This window comes from Rhinoderma darwinii, chromosome 10 (assembly GCF_050947455.1).
Source record: "Rhinoderma darwinii isolate aRhiDar2 chromosome 10, aRhiDar2.hap1, whole genome shotgun sequence".
Taxonomy (NCBI): Eukaryota; Metazoa; Chordata; class Amphibia; order Anura; family Rhinodermatidae; genus Rhinoderma; species Rhinoderma darwinii.
In genome coordinates this window covers 93,859,930-93,880,480 of record NC_134696.1, presented here as the reverse complement: position 1 = coordinate 93,880,480, position 20,551 = coordinate 93,859,930, and the positions used below count along the sequence as shown (strand labels likewise).

General features: G+C 46.4%; 1 protein-coding gene across 4 annotated transcripts; it reads left to right on the top strand.

Annotated features, from left to right (window-relative positions):
* Window positions 1-44: 44 nt before the first annotated feature.
* Window positions 45-20,404, top strand: PAFAH1B3 (platelet activating factor acetylhydrolase 1b catalytic subunit 3). 4 transcript variants are annotated; one of them, XM_075840315.1, is made up of 7 exons: window positions 45-236; window positions 1,054-1,140; window positions 11,081-11,167; window positions 14,359-14,448; window positions 14,782-14,898; window positions 18,783-18,905; window positions 19,724-20,404. In XM_075840315.1, the coding sequence occupies exons 2-7, from the start codon at window positions 1,060-1,062 to the stop codon at window positions 19,991-19,993; spliced, it is 768 nt and encodes a 255-aa protein (XP_075696430.1). In that variant the 5' UTR covers window positions 45-236; window positions 1,054-1,059; the 3' UTR covers window positions 19,994-20,404. The 4 variants fall into 4 exon arrangements, with proteins under 4 accessions (XP_075696430.1, XP_075696433.1, XP_075696432.1 ...); XM_075840317.1 differs by lacking the exon at window positions 45-236 and adding an exon at window positions 282-300; XM_075840316.1 differs by lacking the exon at window positions 45-236 and adding an exon at window positions 506-571.
* The last annotated feature ends 147 nt before the right edge of the window (window positions 20,405-20,551 follow it).

The window sequence follows — 20,551 nt, the reverse complement described above, 5'->3', positions numbered from 1 at the left end:
AGAACGGTCTGTTCCATTTTAATTTTAGGGGAGTACAGCGTATTCATTTCCGCGTTTAGAGAGCTACTTCCTGGGCACGTCCATTCAGTGCAAAACAGAGGGGCAGAATTTTTAGTTACAGACTTGGTTTTCCCGTGAAGCGAGATTTGTTAGAAGGAATTCCCCTGCATTATTGTTGGGTGGTGCGGCCTAGGAGGGAGGATATCTGCTGAAGATAGTGGAAGAAGGGCTAGCAGGTGAGGTGCAGTGCGTGTTGTATAGAGAATCACCCTCCTGCAATATACGGTGGTTACATAGAAAGTACGAGGGGGGATATGGTCATATAGAATATATATTAGCCTGAGGGAAATGTGTTATATGTGTGCAAAGGAAAAGTGGAGCAGTTGCCCATAGCAACCAATCCGATCACAGCTTTCATATTTAAAGGCCGTTTAATAAATGAAAGCTGCAACCTCATTGGTTGCTATGGCCAATTGCTCCACTCAGAAACATCCCCAGTTCATATGTCCTATTAGGGCATATGGATGTCATAGAAAGGGGGTCTCCCCGCTCAGGACCCCCTCTATGACCCGTAAGAGTGCACCCGCTCTGGCGTACTTGGCCTGTCCACGAATTACATGGCTGCCCATTCATTTGAATAGCTGGCGTGTAATATTACTATACGCAGGGATGTGCAATGACAGGATACATAAACATCTCCATAGACTTGGCATATGCCCATATGGGCATGTAAACATCCTATCGTTGCGGTTTCTAACTTTGATGGAACTACAACTCCCAGTATCCCAGCTGAAGAGTGCCGGGGCATGCTGGGAAATGTAGTTTCACCACAGCTGTATAGCCGCAGGCTGGGGACCACCACTCCCTACAGCAGCCATATTCGCTGACCAGACATGACCGGTCGGCACGGTAACAGGACAACCACGATGTGCCAGGTCTATTATGTTGTCGTCCGGGGTTACAGTATGGCTGCCTCTGCTGTGCCTGCAAGAAAGAAAATACTTAAAATCGTATTATTGTGTGAAGTTACATGTCGTTACTTCTTATTTTTAGGACGCGATGAGTGACGGTGACAAGAACCCCGCTGCAGTCCCTACGGCTATGTCCGATGTGCATGGGGATGGACGCTGGATGTCTGTGGTCAGTCTGGGACTGTGGTTCAATCTTAGAGATCACCCGACCCCCTGTTATCAACATAGAAATGAATACAGAATCCATACAAATATATTTACAGCTATGTCCATCTTATTGCACCGGCGCTACCGATCCCGGAGTAAAAAAAAACGCCGTTCTAGAGATGAGTGCCGGTCCCAGAGGTGGGACCCGCATCTATCTGACGTTTATGACGTATCCTGTGGATACGTCATAAATGTCCCTCATGGGAAAACCCCTTTAACGGGTTCCGTTGAGGTTTTTTTTTCGTCACGGTGTCTGGTGTTTAACTGGACAAAATAGTGCGGCACGCTGCGCTCTTTTGTCTGCCGTTTTTTACCAGATCTGCGACGGAGGCCCCAGCACAGCGATGAACGAAGCCTTTACTGATATGTTAGGATCCGGTAGAAGGGGAGGGGAGCGTTCCAATAACATAGCAGGGAAACAGCGGCAAATAAAATTATTGCCTGCAGTTAACCCCTTCAGGTCATCGCTATTGTGGGCCTTGAGGAGGCAGCCATTCTTTTTTCGTATTCTCGGGCCATAACGTTTTCATTTTCCCAATGACGTAGCCGTATAAGGCCCCGTGCACACAAACGTCATTTTGGTAATCGAAATACAGATCATTTCTATGGCGCACAGACACCTTCCCGTATATCTACAGAAATGAGCCGCAAAAAATAGGACGTGTCCTGTTTTTTGACTTTGCAGACCATGCTCCTATACTTGATACTGGGAGCACGGCTCGCAAATGGGGGTGACAGTCCGTGGTAGTTCGTGCCCGTAATCACGGACAGCAATTATGTGCACTGCCGTGTACAGGGGGGGCCTAAAGGGGTGTTTTTTTTTGCTGGACTAGTTGTTTTTTAATGGTACCATTGTGGGGTACATATAATGTATTAAAGAACCTTTCATTAGCTCTTCTTATATTTTTTTGGGGGGGGGGAATGAAAAAAAATTATTCCCGCCATTGTTTTTAGGGGTTAGTTTTTTACCGTGTGGTAAAAATGACATGTTCACTTTATTCTGTGGGTTGTTACGATTACAGCAATACCACATTTATATAGTTTTTTTTTGTATGTTTTACTACTTTGGAACGCTTTTTTTTTATTTTTCATTTGGTTTTGTGTCGCTACGTTCTGACAGCCATACTTTTTTTTTTTTTTTTTTTTTTAATTACCACCACCATTTTATGGTTCTTGGGATTGAGCACCTTTATTCTATGGGCCGGTAAGATTACGGGAATACCAAATATGTATAGGTTTTTTTCACATCGATTCACGTTGTACTTTTCCAAGAGCCATAACTTTTTTATTTTTCTGTTTCTGTTGATAGCCGGTTTCTTCTAACACCCGATTCCAGCGCTGGTTACGTGATGCGTCTCCAGTAGCAAAATCCTTACTTCCGGCGCTGACCCATCCTATAATCTGAATTCCGTTTTCCGGCAGGCTTAATGTACAGGTACGGCATTCCTGACGTCACTGTACACTGAGGTGGACCAGATACTCCCTTTCTTTCCGGTCCGCTGCCAGGGGAGAGAAACACTGCTAGTCTCTGAGCATGCATGGTTTCTACACTAGCAGTGTTTACCACGCATGCCCACTCCTGCGCTATCACAGCGCCTGCGTGTCATTTTCTCACCCTAGCAGCGGACTGGAAACTATCAGAAGAAATCAGATGTCGGGAGCCAGTTGCTAGTAGCACTCTCTCTCACAAGGACTCCGGCGCTGGGGTTAGGGGATTCCACAGAGTTCCAGAGCAGAGCCTGTACTAGCGCTCTGCCCGGGATTCCGCTCTGGGGAAGACACTGACAACACTGTCCATATATGGACAGTGATGTCAGGGGATTCCACACACTGTCCATATATGGGCAGTGATGTCAGGGGATTCCACAGAGTCCCGGAGCAAAGCCCATACTAGCCTCTGCCTGGGACTCTGCTCTGTGGAAGACCCTGACAACACTGTGGAATCCCCTGACATCACTGCCCATATATGGACAGTGTTGTCAGGGTCTTCCCCAGAGCGGAGTCCCGGGCAGAGCGCTAGTATAGGCTCCGCACCGGGACTCTGGAATCCCCTGACATCACTGCCCACATATGGACAGAATCCCGGGCAGAGCCTATACTAGTGCTCTGCCCGGGACTCCGCTCTGGGGAAGACCCTGACAATACTGTCTATATATGGGCAGTGATGTCGGGGGATTCCACAGAGTCCTGCAGCAGAGCCTATACTAGCGCTCTGCTCTGCTCTGGGACTCCGGCTCTGGGGTCAAAGTAAGTTTTATTTTTTTTTAGCATTATGTAAGAGAGTGTTGTTTGGTATAGCGCTGATATGTTGCAGATTTATCGTTGGCTCTCACTGATCTAATGAGAGCAGTAAAATGGCGATGGAGATTGTTTATAGCTGGGTGTAGTAGGCGTGATGTGTCCCTGTTGCCGGCGCAGTGCATGCTGGGACACAAGCGGTGCATGCCAGGAACTGTATGACCGGAAGAGCAAGACCACGAACACACAGAGTTACCCCGTTAGTGACGGGCCCATCGTGTTTCTACGTCGGTCACTAACGGGCCTTATTCCGATGCCATAGACTTTTTACGTTGCGGCATCGGAATAAGTTTACAGAGCAGGGAGCTGTCAAATCTCCCTGCTCTCAGCTGCTAGAGGCAGCTGAGGGCTAGGAGCGTCCCTGCTCTGCCGGGTGAGATCGATATTAGTATCGATCTCACCCGTTTAACCCCTCCGATGCGGTGCACAATAGCGAGCACCGCATCTGAGTGGTTTTGGAGAGAGGGACGGAGCTCCCTCTCTCTCCCACCGACACCCGGCAATACGATCGCCGAGTGTCTGTGTCTCCAATGGCAGCTGGGGGTCTAATAAAGGCCCCCAGGTCTGCCTGGAGCGAATGCCTGCTAGATCATGCCGCAGGCATGACCTAGCAGATGCCTGTCCGTGTTAAACGGACAGGCAGTAATACACTGCAATACAAAAGTATTGCAGTGTATTATAAATGCGATCGCAGAATCGCATATTATAGTCCCCTAGTGGGACTAGTAAAAAAGTGAAAAAAAAGTTTAATAAAGTTAATTTAAAAAAAAATGTGAAAAAAATGAAAAACCCAGCTTTTCCCCTTACAAAATGCTTTACTATTAAAAAAACAAAATAAAGTTAAAAAGTTACACATATTTGGTATCGCCGCGTCCGTAACGACCCCGACTATAAATCTATTACATTATTTAACCCGCACGGTGAACGCCGTAAAAAATGAAATAAAAAACTATGGAAAATTTGCTGTTTTCTGTGAATATTGACTTTAAAAAATTGTGATAAAAAGTGATCAAAAAGTCACATCTACTCCAAAATTGTATCAATAGAAACTAAAAGTCTTCCCGCAAAAAAAAAGCCCTCATACAATCGCATCGGCGAAAAAATAAAAACGTTACGGCTCTTCAAATATGGAGACACAAAAACAAATAATTTTGAAAAAAAAGCGTTTTTACTGTGTAAAAGTAGTAAAACATACAAAAACGATACAAATTTGGTATCGTTGCAATCGTAACAACCCGCTAAATAAAGTTATTGTGTTATTTATAGCACACGGTAAACGGCGTAGATTTAAGACGCGAAAAAGAGTGGCGAAATTTCAGGTTTTTTCTATTTCCCCCAAATAAAAGTTAATCAATAAATAATATGTCCCCCAAAATGGTGCTATTAAAAAATACAACTTGTCCCGCAAAAAACAAGACCTTATACAGCTATGTCGACGCAAAAATAAAAAAGTTATAGCTCTTGGAAGGAGACGATGGAAAAACGTAAAAAATGGCTTGGTCATTAAGGTCTAAAATAGGCCGGTCATTAAAGCTCTCAATGTAAACAAAAGAGAATACTGGTAAATAAAAAATGTAGATACCGATATTCAGGGGACAATAAATAAATTGAGAAGCGTTGCGGTGATTAAAAAGAAAAGTATTGGAAAACCCCTTTCATTCCTATCCCGGCCGTTGCAGTGAAATGATGGCTGTTTATTGTGTATAACCTGCGTGCCAATGAGATGTCTCCCTCTCCCCTCTCACAGCAGAGAGAGAGACTGCAGCTGCATCCCCCCTCCTTCCCTATCTTGTACTTACTGTATTACTCTAGACCAAGGGTGCACAAACTGCTCTGGTTCAAGGGCCACATTGTCAGATTGTACCGCTCACAAATGCCGCAATATATTTAGAGGTATCGCTCTCTGGGGAATTGATAGCATATTGACTGCATATGCCATAAATGTCTGGCAGGTGGGGTAACACTATTGGGGCGTTTCGCAACTCCCATAAACGACATAAAAAAATACAGCATGCGAGCGTGGCCGCGTCTCCACCTCATCTCATTCTCTCTGGAGTGCCGAACAGGGGATATTCCAGTCGTTACAGCCTGGGGGCCTAATAAAGGGCGCCAGGTCTGCCATCGTCTGCTCCTATTACGCCCGAGCCGATAAACATGACAATACACTGCAATACATATCACTTGTTCAAGTATCCTAGGGGGGACTAAAAACAAAAATATAAAATAAAAAGTTAAATAAAGTTTTTAGCAATGTACAAAAACAATACGAAAAAAACCCATTTCCCATTTTTCTCCTAATGTAATGTAAAAAATAAAAAGATTAGAATTTCAAAAATGATTTTTAATACCGAAATGTTGTCCTACTGTAAAGTCTGTCCAGTATCTGCCCTCAATACTTGGTCGGGGCTCCTTTTGCATGAATTACTGCATCAATGCGGCGTGGCATGGGGGCGATCAGCACGAGTAGGGGCCCAAACCAGTCGTATAGAAAACAAAGTACCCGGCACACCAATTGTAGTAAGATAATGTTCCTTATTTTTATTTTGCCGGTAAACATCTGCGTGCGACGTTTCGGTCATATACGACCTTCATCAAGCACTGTATGAATTCGCTGGAACCGCTTGTTGTGGCGTATATGGAAAAACGGCTGGCTGCATTGAGCGCTGACATTGTTATGGGGCACTGTGGCTGGTATTGTTATGGGACACTGGCTGGTATTGTTATGGGGCACTGTGGCTGGTATTGTTATGGGGCACTGTGGCTGGTATTGTTATGGGACACTGGCTGGTATTGTTATGGGACACTGGCTGGTATTGTTATGGGGCACTGTGGCTGGTATTGTTATGGGACACTGGCTGGTATTGTTATGGGACACTGGCTGGTATTGTTATGGGGCACTGTGGCTGGTATTGTTATGGGGCACTGTGGCTGGTATTGTTATGGGGCACTGTGGCTGGTATTGTTATGGGGCACTGTGGCTGGTATTGTTATGGGGCACTGTGGCTGGTATTGTTATGGGGCACTGTGGCTGGTATTGTTATGGGACACTGGCTGGTATTGTTATGGGGCTCTGTGGCTGGTATTGTTATGGGACACTGGCTGGTATTGTTATGGGGCTCTGTGGCTGGTATTGTTATGGGGCACTGTGGCTGGTATTGTTATGGGGCACTGTGGCTGGCATTGTTATGGGGCACTGTGGTACTGTATCTATACCCGATTGTCTGAATGTTACCTAGGAAATGTATAAGTTAGGCCTAGTTCACACAGAGTTTTTCGGTGTGGTTTTTGATGCGGAAACTGCGCCAAAAACGTCCAAAACTGCCTTCCATTGATTTCAATTGGAGGCGTTTTCTTTCCGCAGGTGGAGAAAAACGCTGGTGGGAAAAGGGAGCGTCCTGCCCTTTCTTCAGGCGTTTCCGTCTCTGACCTCCCATTGACATCAATGGGAGGCAGAGAAAGTGTTTTTTGCCGGGTTTTTTGTCCGCGGCCTAAAAACGCCGCAAAATACACAAGTGTTCTCACGGCAGGTCAAAATCTGAAAGAATTTTGAAGCAGATTTTTTCCACCTGCAAAAAAAACCACTGTGATCAGGGCCATAAATGGAAAACCCTTCTCCTCTTTTATGCTACAAATTCTGGGTGTACATACGGAATACTGCCAGTCCCTGTATACTGTGACTGTTTAATTAACAATATTCATGTCATAACCGCATGTACTGCCCACATACAGCGCCACCATCTGGTGGAGGTGGTGCATAAAATAGCTCCGCTCTTCAGCAAAACCTTGAAAAAAATGTAAAATGTAGCTTTAAAATGCAATAATAATTGGTGAATGAGATGTTACAGACATAACTTTATGTAAAACCAATTATTATTATCATCACTGAGGTTCTGCATTGTCATTATTATTTTATACAGAATTATACCTATGTTATATATCTAGCGTGATAACGGTCTCCAGTGCAAATATGGCGGCCGCCGTGCCGGAACGGAAGCGTGACAACCGGCTCCATCACTACGCCACAACTGAAACTGTCTATCCCTTCCCCCCTGCTAGTACCACTTGGTATCGTCAAGCTCGCACCGTTAACTAGCGAGAATGGCTCATAGTTTTTTCACATAGGGGGGACAATTATTACACCTTTTAAAACAATCATGGTTTAATCCAAATCTTTGTATTTAACGAAGAATGGTCTGTTCCATTTTAATTTTAGGGGAGTACAGAGTATTCATTTCCGCGTTTAGAGAGCTACTTCCTGGGCAGATCCATTCAGTGCAAAACAGAGGGGCAGAATTTTTAGTTGCAGACTTGATTTTTCCCGTGAAGCGAGATTTGTTAGAAGGAATTCCCCTGCATTATTGTTGGGTGGTGCGGCCTAGGAGGGAGGATATCTGCTGAAGACCGTTACATATTTAGTACAGTTGAAAAAAGACACATGTCCATCAAGTTCAACAAAGGGAAGGGAAAAAATTCTACACTCACATAGGAGCTGATATTTTTTTTTTCTAGGAAATTCCGGTATCTAAAGCGATCAGCCTGTGGCACTGCTGAGGTGTCATCAATGCGGCGTGGCATGGAGGCGATCAGCCTGTGGTACTGCTGAGGTGTCATCAATGCGGCGTGGCATGGGGGCGATCAGCCTGTGGTACTGCTGAGCTATCATCAATGTGGCGTGGCATGGGGGCGATCAGCCTGTGGTACTGCTGAGCTGTCATCAATGCGGCGTGGCATGGAGGCGATCAGCCTGTGGCACTGCTGAGGTGTTATCAATGCGGCGTAGCATGGAGGCGATCAGCCTGTGGTACTGCTGAGGTGTCATCAATGCGGCGTGGCATGGAGGCGATCAGCCTGTGGTACTGCTGAGCTGTCATCAATGCGGCGTGGCATGGAGGCGATCAGCCTGTGGCACTGCTGAGGTGTTATCAATGCGGCGTAGCATGGAGGCGATCAGCCTGTGGTACTGCTGAGGTGTCATCAATGCGGCGTGGCATGGGGGCGATCAGCCTGTGGTACTGCTGAGCTGTCATCAATGCGGCGTGGCATGGGGGCGATCAGCCTGTGGTACTGCTGAGCTGTCATCAATGCGGCGTGGCATGGAGGCGATCAGCCTGTGGCACTGCTGAGGTGTTATCAATGCGGCGTAGCATGGAGGCGATCAGCCTGTGGTACTGCTGAGGTGTCATCAATGCGGCGTGGCATGGAGGCGATCAGCCTATGGTACTGCTGAGGTGTCATCAATGCGGCGTGGCATGGAGGCGATCAGCCTGTGGTACTGCTGAGGTGTTATCAATGCGGCGTGGCATGGGGGCGATCAGCCTGTGGTACTGCTGAGGTGTTATCAATGCGGCGTGGCATGGAGGCGATCAGCCTGTGGCACTGCTGAGGTGTTATCAATGCGGCGTGGCATGGAGGTGATCAGCCTGTGGCACTGCTGAGGTGTTATCAATGTGGTGTGGCATGGGGGCGATCAGCCTGTGGCACTGCTGAGGTGTTATCAATGCTGCGTGGCATGGGGACGATCAGCCTGTGGCACTGCTGAGGTGTTATGGAAGCCCAGGTTGCTTTGATATCGTCCTTCAGCTCGTCTGCATTGTTGGGTCTGGGGTCTCATCTTCCTCTTGACAATACCCTATAGATTCTCTATGGGGTTTAGGTCGGGCGAGTTTGCGGGCCAATCAAGTTCAGTGATACTGTGGTTATTACAACCGGTGTTGCTACTTTTGGCAGTGTGGGCAGGTGCCAAGTCCTGCTGGAAAATGAAATCAACATCTCCATAAAGCTCTCCTTGAGCCAATTCTCAATCCAATTACAAACTATACTTTCTAAACCTATAGTCCTTAATTTACCCATTAGACGTCTGAGGGACAGTGTCAAATGCCTTTGCAAAGTCCAAAAACACTCTATTCACAGCGGCCCCTCTGTCTAGGCTTCTGCTCACCTCTCATATAAACACTCTATCCACAGCGGCCCCTCTGTCTAGGCTTCTGCTCACCTCTCATATAAACACTCTATCCACAGCGGCCCCTCTGTCTAGGCTTCTGCTCACCTCTCATATAAACACTCTATCCACAGCGGCCCCTCTGTCTAGGCTTCTGCTCACCTCTCATATAAACACTCTATCCACAGCGGCCCCTCTGTCTAGGCTTCTGCTCACCTCTTCATAAAAACAGATCAGGTTGGTTTGACAACTTCTGTCCTTAGTAAAACCGTGCTGGCTGTCACTTATAATGCTATTTATTGTCACATAATCCTGTATATAGTCCCTCAAACATTTTCCCCACAATGGATGTTAAGCTTACTGGTCTATAATTACAGGTGAGGTGCAGTGCGTGTTGTATAGAGAATCTCCCTCCTGCAATATACGGTAGTTACATAGAAAGTACGAGGGGGGATATGGTCATATGTGTGTGTGTGTGTGTGTGTGTGTGTATGTGTATATATATATATATATATATATATAATAGCCTGAGGGAAATGTGTTCTATGTGTGCAGAGAAAAAGTGGAGCAGTTGCCCATAGCAACCAATCAGATCCCAGCTTTCATTTTTCAGAGGCCATTTCATAAATGAAAGCTGCAACCTGATTGGTTGCTATGGGCAACTGTTCCACTCCTAAACATCCCCTGTCCATCTGCCCTAATAGGGCATATGGATGTCATAGAAAGGGGGTCTCTATGACCCAGAGCTGCGAGCCGCTAAGTGAGAGCGCACCCGCCTTGGCATACTCGGCCCGTCCACCAATTACATGGCCGCCTATTCATTTGAATGGCTTGCGTTTAATATTACTATTCCCCTGCACAGGTCCCCAGGGTTGTGCAATGACAGGACACATACAACTCTCCATAGACGTGGCGTTCGCTTATTTGGGCGTTTAAACCTATATCCTATCGCTGCGTCCCGTACCCGATACAGCTTCTTAAGAAACGCTGTGTGAGTCATTATTGGAGATCTCTAAATGGCGCTGGAGGGGATTTATAGGGTAAATTTACACGGGGTGGAAATGCTGCTGATTTGAGCCGGAAAAATCAGCAGCGAAGGACCGTACAAGGCAAGCGGGTGATATTTTAACCGCACAGAATTTTTTTCCGCACAGCAATTGCCCTGCGGTGCGGATTTTTTTAATCTGCAACATGTCAATTTCTTGTCGCGGATCATCCGCAAGCAAAGGTTTTGTGGTTTGCCAAATTTGTGGGGTTTCTGGACCACCGGGTGCCGGATCAATAACATTTGACTAAATCTAGATATGGCTGGACTCCGCTGTCCCTCTGTTGTCGCTGACCGTGGTCTCCAGCCTGTGGCTTTCCAACTGTGATGGAACTACAACTCCCAGTATCCCAGCTGAAGAGTGCCGGGGCATGCTGGGAAATGTAGTTTCACCACAGCTGTATAGCCGTAGGCTGGGAACCACCACTCCCTACAGCAGCCATATTAGCTGACCAGACATGACCGGTCGGCACGGTAACAGGACAACCACGATGTGCCAGGTCTATTATGTTGTCGTCCGGGGTTACAGTATGGCCGCCTCTGCTGTGCCTGCAAGAAAGAAAATACTTAAAATCTTGTTATTGTGTGAAGTTACATGTCGTTACTTCTTATTATTTTTAGGACGTGATGAGTGACGGTGACAAGAACCCCGCTGCAGTCCCTACGGCTATGTCCGATTATCATGGGGATGGACGCTGGATGTCTGTGGTCAGTCTGGGACTGTGGTTCAATCTTAGAGATCACCCCGACCCCCTGTTATCAACATAGAAATGAATACAGAATCCATACAAATATATTTACAGCTGTTAGTGGCGGCTCTACCCTCTGTCAGATGGTGCAGGGTCCTAACACCTTCCCCCCCTTTACTTCATGTGCCCTAATAGGACACATGGGGTTGTCCCTGGAGAAACCCCCTTTATAATGTTACCCCTTCAGTAAAACCTTTTAGGGTTTGTTCAGATGTGACGGATTCGTTGCAGATTTTGACCAAGTACAGTACAAGGTTAGGATCCTGTAGAAGGGGGGGGGGGGGAGCGTTCCAATAACCTAGCAGCCAAACAACTGCAAATAAAATTATTTTCTTGCAGTTAACCCCTTCAGGTCGTAGGTCGATTTTTTGTCGTTTCCTCATGACTGAATTCCGAGGGCCATAACCGTTTTCATTTTCCTGTTGACGTAGCCGGACGTGGGCTTTGTTTTTTGCAGGATGAGTCGTATTTTTTAATTGAACCATTTAAGGGTACATATAATTTGGCTAACTTTTATGATTTTTTTTATTTTTTTTTTGGAGGAGGGAATGGGAAAAAATAAACTAAACCTAATAAACGGTATTACATTTTAATTAGCCCGACTAAGGGACTTCAAAATGTGATTTTCTGATCCCTTCTACAATGCTTTGGTAACTCAATATACTCAGCATTCTTGCCTGTCAGTGTAAAAACTGACTGACAGTCTATTAGGCCTTCTTTAGGCCCCGGTTGACAGGGCAACCCATTCGCACCCCTAGTTTGTGTCACAGGGCACTGATTGGGTGACATAGGGGTTAAACAGCTGGGATCGGAGGTAACTCCTATCCCGGCTGTTGCATCAAAATGTCGGCTGTGTATTGCTGTGCCCTTGCCATCCACTTTGCTTTCCATTACCATTATTAGTATGTTATGGGGCATCTGTTTGCATGAACAGGTTTAAAAAACCAACTATCATTACAAAAAACAAAACCACAATCCCTCCTGAGGAAGCTGTAGATTGCATATAGTGGAGCCAGAGATGTTGTGTATAACCTGCATATTTGGGGTATTTTGCCTTCCCTCAGCTGGTTTCTGTATTTGCACATATTCCCTCTCCGAGCTTACTGAGTGGGTTCGGATGTAAGAGTTGTGATGTGTGCCAATGAGATGTCTCCCTCTCCCCTCTCACAGCAGAGGGAGAGACTGCAGCTGCATCCCCCCTCCTTCCCTATCTTGTACTTACTGTATTACTCTAGACCAAGGGTGCACAAACTTCTGTTCTGAGGGCCACATTGTCAGATTGTACCGCTCGTAAATGCCGCAACAAAATTTAGAGGTATCGCTCTCTGGTACGTTTGTGGCGTATCGACTGCCTATGCCATAAATGTCTGGCAGGTGGGGTAACAATATTGAGGCGTTTTGCAATTCCCCTAAACGACAGTAAATAAACCGGCATGCGTGCGTGGCCACGTCTCCACCTCATCTCATTCTCTCTGAAGTGCGGATATTCCATAAATATCTCAGATTAGATTAAAGGATCACTTTGGGTGAAATAGACGCACCGCATTGTACCGAATACAGGGCCTGAGCGGGAATTTAAAGGGCATTAAAGAGAGAATACCAACCATGTACCGACCCCTCAGTAACTGTTTATGCCTCCCAGTAGTGCCAGCCACACTGCCCCGAGAGGCTGCACAGATTGACTCCGCGGGCCGCATTCTGCCCCCGGTCTGAAGGTAGCTCTAGACAGATTTTTGGGGGAACTGAAGATGTTCCTGAGCTTTTATAGAAATCCTGTAGGCAAGAAAAGGGAAACTGCTGGAAGATCGGGAAGATGCCACTTTTCTGAATTAAGATATAAACAGTCGTGTCCCATTATTCTGACCAGCAGCATCTAATATTCAGAGTAACCGCCGTGTGCAGCACGGACAGCAGCTAGACGGGCGGGGAGTGACTCCATAAGGTGCTGGTCGGTGGTCTCCGGTATCTGGCGCCTCGCTGACTGCAGTGCCCACATTTACTGGAGGGTGCGTGGGGAGGATCCATAGAGCGAACAAGACGATGGAGGTCCCACAGATGATCAATTGGGTTCAAATCTGGAGAGTTACGGGGCCAGGGGAGTACTCGGAAGTCTTGGTCTTGCTCTTCCAACCACTGCCGGACATTTCTAGCCGTGTGACATGTCGCATTGTCTTGCTGGAAGATCCATCTGCCCCAGGGAAGACAATCAGCATGTATGGGGGGACGTGATCTGCAGTGATGGATTCATACCCAAATCTCTTCAGAGCCGTCCACATGGATGAGAGGCCCAGAGAATGCCATGAAAACATTCCCCATAACGCTGCCGCCACCGGCTTGTGTTCCTCCAGCAATGGTTGCCGGGTGTTTGTTCTCTGATGTTTCTCGCCTGACAGCAACGTCCATCCGTTCTATGTAGCAGAAAACGTGACTCATCGGAGAAGACGACCCTTTACCAATCATCGGTGGCCCAATTCTGATACTGCCGGCAAATTGAAGCCTTTTTCTCCAATGCACCTTTGTTACATAGGAGCAGTGACCATCCGTCGCGTTCGGAGCCCCATACACAGTCGGATTCACTGAACTGTTGTGTTAGACACGTCTGGTGGCCCCTGGTTGATTTTCATGGTGCGCTGCTCCACTGTAGCGTGTCGTTTGGCTCTCGCGCACCTTCTTAGCCGACGTTCACCTCCCACACCAATGGTACGCCGTGCTCCGCAGTTTCCACGTCAGTTATTCACAATGGTGTCATTTGTCCACTCACGATACACTGTCACCACTGCAGCACGCGAACAGGTCACACACTGCGCTGTGTGAGAAATACCAACACCCCGGGCCCGAAAGACAATAATCAGCCCTTTTTAGAACTCTAATAAATAACCCCTTTTACTCATTGCAACAACGAGTGATATGTGATCAGACAAACTATCCCACACCTTATATGCCCACCAAGCCGGCCCACCACACATCACTTCATGGGCTACACACGGCCGACGTCGAAAGTAGGAGGTGGTCATAATAATGTGACTCCACTGTGTATTACAAAGTTGTTGTTTTTTTTGTATGTTCACATGGAATACTGATTTATACAAAGAAAAAATCCACATACACACGATCTGCGCGCTATAACCCAGTTTTTGTTGTGTGTTGCAGCACAATCACTTTGTGGCCAGCAGCAAAGATAAGGAGCCGGAGGTCGTCTTTATTGGAGACTCTTTTGTGCAGCTGCTGCACCAACTGGAGGTAAGATGCTTGTGAATCATGGTCTCAATGTTTTCGATCTTGCAGGACGGTCCGTTCTATGACCCGTGGCCCCTGTGGGTGATTCGAGTTTATTCCTGGAATTACATTCGTAAGCATTGATCGTCCTCCCCTCTGTCAGCTCAGTACCAGGAGGCTGCTGTGCAGGAGCGAGGCAGAGGAGATTTTCACGGTCTCATGAGTTCTTGGATATCTACTCAGGCCACGACCAGAACATGTTTGTGTGGGGGTGACCGTAGTATTTGGTTTGTTCTTTATTTTGCTTCTCTTTGTTCTGTGCACAATGTAGTTGTTATGTGGCTTCTTCCCTGTCAGATCTGGAGAGAACTCTTCTCTCCACTACACGCCCTGAACTTTGGAGGACTGGGTGACGGCACCCAACACGTCCTATGGAGACTGGAGAACGGAGAGCTGGACCACATTAAACCAAAGGTAAAACTCAGGATTCTTTTTTTATTTGGCATCCAATAATCTGTAGATATTTTTTTTATTTTTTTTATAGTTTGGTGCTTTTTTTTCTCCACATAACTGCGTGAAAGAAGGAGACTGAGCAGAGTTAAAGGAGTTTTACGTTCTTATGTAAAGAAAGCGTAATGATTATTAATGACATTCATTATACAGATTCCTCAACTTTTTCAAGATCTCTGCTTGCTGTCAGTCTCGGTTCCATGTTAAATATCAATGTGAGGCATCTCCTCTGCTTTTTAAAGGAGGTATAGAGCTTGGATAGCTCCTTGTCCCACGCGGGCCACCTAACTGGTTGTAATGTGGGCGACAAGCAATATGCACCGATCAGCCATAACATTAAAACCACTGACAGGTGAAGTGAGTAACATTGATGATCTGGTTACAATGGCGCCTGACAAGGAGGGGGGAGGGGATATATTAGGCAGCAAGTGACCCGTCATTTCTGGATGTTGTTGTGTTGGAAGCAGTAAAAATGGACAAGTGTAAAGTTCTGAGCGACTGTGACAAGGGCCACATTGTAATGCGTAGACGACGGGGTCAGAGCATCTCAAAAACGACAGATGTTGTGGGGTGTTCCCGGTATGTAGTGGTCAGTACCTGCCAGAAGTGGTCAAGGGACGGATAACCGGCGACGGGGTCAAAGGCGCCCAAGGTTCATGGATACATGTGAGGAGTGAAGTCTTGCCCATCTGGTCCAATCCCACAGAGGATCTACTTTAGAACAAACTGCTGAAGAAGTTGATGCTGGCAATGGTAGAAAGATGTCAGAACACGCAGAGCATCGCAGCTTCCTCTATATGGGGCTGTGTAGCCGCAGAGCAGTCAGACCGCCCGTGCTGACCCCTGTCCACTGCCGAAAGTCTCTATAATGGACCCGTGAGCATCAGCACTGGAGCAATGGAAGAAGGTGCCTGGCCTGATGACTCACAGGTTACATGATGTGGACGTCCGGGTGCGTATGTGTCGCTTACCTGGGGAAGAGATGGCACCAGGGTGCATTATGGGAAGAAGCCTGCGGTAACACTGTGATGATCTAGACAATGTTCTGCTGGGAAACCTCGGGTCCTGACATTCATGTGGATGTGACACGTACCACCGACCTAAACATTGCTGCAGACAAGTACCCTCTTCATGGCAGCGGTATGCCCTAATGGCAGTGCCCTCTTTCAGCAGGATAATGCCCCCAACCTCAATACAAATACTTCTGAGGAACATGAGAAAGACTTCAAGGTGATGACTTGTCTCCAAATTCTCCAGATCTCAATCCGATCGATCATCTGGGGGATGTGCTGGAAAAACAAGTCCGATCCATGGAGTCTGCACCTCAACTTGAGGAACTTATCTGATCTGCTGGTAAAGTCTTGGTGCCAGAAACCACAGGAACCTTCAGAGATCTTGTGGTGTCCAAGCCCTGATAGGTCAGGGCTGTTTTGGTGGCACGAGGGGAACTATACAAGATTAGGGGGGTGGTTTTAATGTTATGGCTGATCGGTGTAAATGCTCAATTATACATGACAGGGATTATACGAAAAAAGGTCTATAGTTCTCCAGAGTCATGCTGGATGTCTAATAAAGGGAGATCTGACTTGGAGGGCTTCCATATGTTCAGTGGGGGCGCAAGGCTGGTGGTGCTTGTCTTGTACCTGGAAATCCCCCTGTGAGCTGTTCAGGAAAAAACATCATTTAAAGGGAAGGTGTCACAGAATTTTATTTTTTTATATATAATATTGCTTTTAGCTTATTAAGATAAATTGTATTTATTTGTGTTCTTGTGTTGTACTGTGTTCTTACTTTTACTTCTCTAGGGGGGCTGCCATTTTTTTTTCATCTCTATATGTGTCGATTAACGACACATACAGAGATGGAATACGGCACATACAGCCCCATAGAGAATGTGAACGGGAGCCGCTCCATTCCCAGAAGCATACGCCACCTGTGTGGGAACAGCGCATGCGCTGCTCCCTCACAGACCAAAAGGAAGTTCTTCGGCCGAGTGAAATCCGGCGCCATTTTCATGTGGACCGGAAGCCGCGGCCGGACAGTAAGATGACGACTTCCGGTCGCGACTTCTGGTCCACAGCGAAGACGCAAGGAATAGGAGCGGAGGCGGCAGCAGGAGCAGGTAATTTATGTTCGTGTGATACTGTCTGATTACCACTGTATCTAATCCTCCTACACTGTGCAGTCGCTCAGAAAATGGCGGCACACAGTGTAGGAGGTTTGAAGATTCAACCCCCTCCTTTCTCCTGGCACTAGCCAGAATAAGGGAGGGGGGATTGTGTGAGGACACTAGAGCTAGTGTGTCTACCCCAAATTTGCAGCATAAAGCAATGAGGTTGCTTTACCACATTGCCAATGCTGCAATTTTGGGAATTGCTCCATCTAGTGACCAGCACTGGGAAATATTATAAATTAGAATCTAGTTTATAATATTTCCTGACTTGAGAAAAAATTTAAAAAATTAAAACAATGTGTAATCATTTATATACTCACTGTTTAACTGAAAAAAAATAAAAATATTAAATTTCTAGCGACACATTCCCTTTAATGCTAATATTCTTTCAGCCATCACAAGGGGGAGCTCACTACATATTCCATATTTTAATGTAAACTGTATAAATGCCTATGCAGTGAGCTCCCCCTAGTGGTAGCTGTATGCAGATAGAAATGTATTATGTTAGAGGCTTTGAAGCTCCAACCCCAATAAAGAATTCTGGACCCATTTCATTAAAATAAATGATGGGTACAAAGTCCCACCATTAACCCCATCACCATCCTAAACATATAGGGTCAGTTTACAGGTTGTGTAAATACTAAGGAATTTCCACAACGAAATTCGTTCCGGAAAATCCGCAGCAAATACAGTAGCAGTAAAGCGGATGAGATAAAACAAACCTCATCCACATGATGCGTAAATACTGAGCGGAAAAACGCTCAAATTGACCTGCGGTGCAGATTTAATTTGCAGCATGTCAATTGTATTTGCGTAAACGCTGCTTATTTGTTGTGAGTTTTCCCCATTGAATTCAACGTGGAGGTAAAACCCGCAACAAATAGCAGTCGTTGCGTTTTTTTTGGCAGGTTTGCAGCCATGCCGCCACAAAGAATACAACTCTGCAAAAACAAAAATCTTATACTTACCCAGGAGTCTGTGTTTCCTCCTCCAGGCCGCCCTCCTGGGATAAAACGTCAGGCCAGCTAAGTGCTGCATTCCAGGCGAAAAACTGCACCACTATTTGGTGCGATTCTGCGCCCGTAATTCCATTCTTTTACGCAGCGTATCCGCTCTGTGTGAACTCAGACATATACTATATATTACTATTAAGTCATAACCGCTATAGACCTCCAGATATTAACCCCTTCATCAAACCACAGGTCACTAACTTAAAACCAGCCCATGTAAAAGTTTGTGATGTAGAAAGTTGGCAAAGTTTGTGTAATCGGTTGAATTTTACCATCTCTATTGTGGGCACCGACTACCTTTTTAAAAACCCTGCGACTGCCCCCAAGTTCAGTTACACGCGGTAGAGCATATAAGTTGTGACCAGCCGGTTATATATATTTCATCAGCCCCTTTGTGTCTGCAGACATTGCTATAATGGAAGTTCGTGCAGTGAATTTTGGGAAGAAGTCCTGTTACAGAGTTAGGGCTCATTTACATTTCTGTATATCTGATCCGTATCAATTTTTTTTTTTTCCCCCCTTTTAAAGCAGTGCCAATACATTTAAAGGGGAACTAAACGTTCAACAAACTTCTGACATGTCCGCATTTTACCCGTCTCTTCAGATGCAAGTTGTTAGAAGCCCTTAATTTGTCGTTCTAAATAAACTTTTGACTTCCTCGCCAGATCATTGTGCTTTGGGTGGGCACACATAACATGGGGCACACGGCTGAGCAGATCGCCGGTGGAATTAAAGCCATTGTGCGCTGCATGCAGAAGAGGCAGCAACAAGCCAAGGTCGTCGTCCTGGTGAGTGAGTTGTCAGGATTTGTCTCCCTAAGAGGACCTGCAGTACAGGAGCCCACGGGGGCCATTAATTACATGTCGTTTTTTTAAATTAGTCCCCCTAGGGGACTTGAACCAGCGATCGTTGAATCGCTTGCACGACCTACTGCCATACTAATGTATTGAAGTATATCGCAATACGGACTGTCTCCTATGAAGAGGCAGGGGTTAAAAGCAGCATCCTTGCATTCACTATACATAGAAGACGCATCTCTGCGCTAATAGCCAAATCCGTCAGTGAAGTGATCGGCACTCGTTTGCTTTTACCAGGATCAATGATCGGTTATGTATAGGGACAAGTGATCGTTACTACGATCGCTCATCCCCATACGTTTCCATCATGTTGGCAGCGCATCTCCTGGTTTACACAGGGAGATGTGCTACCGAGTAGCGACCGATTTATTGGCCGCGTGAACGAGCAGATCCGCTGACTAACAGTCCTCGGCTGATCGTTGCCCTGCTTACACAGGACCGTGATCGGGAATGAGCGTTCATATGAACTCACTAGTTTCCCGATCATTGGCCCGTGTAATAGGGTCTTTACATATGATCGGTAATAGGGTTCTAAAATGCATCCGCGGGACGCAGGAAGCGCTGACAGCCAAGATGTCAGTGCGGTCCACTGACTGATTCAACTGTAGAGATGCTTCTATGTATAGTGAATGCATAGAAGCTGCAGCTCGAAAAATAAACACCATCTTTAATAAAAGTCGATTACAAATTTATAAACATTGGTGGGACCCCAGAATTTCGCTTTTTAATGGTTTAATTCCATTTTACAGGGTTTGTTACCACGAGGGCAGCACCCCAACCCCCTGCGGGAGAGGAACAAGAGGGTGAACGAGCTGTTGGCAGAAGTGCTGCAGTCCATGCCCAGCGCAAAGCTTTTAGACGTGGACCCAGGGTTTGTACATTCGGACGGCACCATCAGCCACCATGACATGTACGATTACCTGCATCTGAGCCGGCTGGGATACTCTAACGTGTGCCAGATTCTACACAAAACACTACTCCAACTGCTGGAGGGCCGAGGAAAATCCACTCAGAAGTAGCCGAAGATGTACCGTGCGTGATGATCTTCTGGGTTTCGGGGGTTATAGGTTCTCTTAAGGGCTCCCCCTCTGAGGAATCATTTTTCCAAAGAAAAGTTAAAGGGAAGTTATTAGTGTCCCGTCTCCTGCATTCATTACCTGACCCTGCTCCGGAGCATCGCTCTCCCCTCTTCCCTTCACTGCCTGTGCAGAGGACAGAACGGACCACCCCCACTGCCCCCCAGTTATTGGATTTCCGTTTTGTTTTTATATCTTTTGTACAGTATTATGTTTTCTTCTTTTTGTATATTTCAGTGAAAATTTAGTGTATTTCCCATTTCCTTGTCAACCCCGATCCATATACCAAACGTGTGTCCAAGAGGCGAAAGGAAGATTCTTCCAAACCGTGTAATAAACCTGTTGTGACATTAAGCAGATTGTGGAGGACCTTGGTTTTTGGATTAAATCTCTGGTCGCCAGCCCATAGGCCTCCCGCTATTGCAAAACTACCAACTGAGCATGCTCGGAAGTGTCTGTTCTCACCCGCTAGAGACCCATAGGTTGGTGACCATTGGGTTA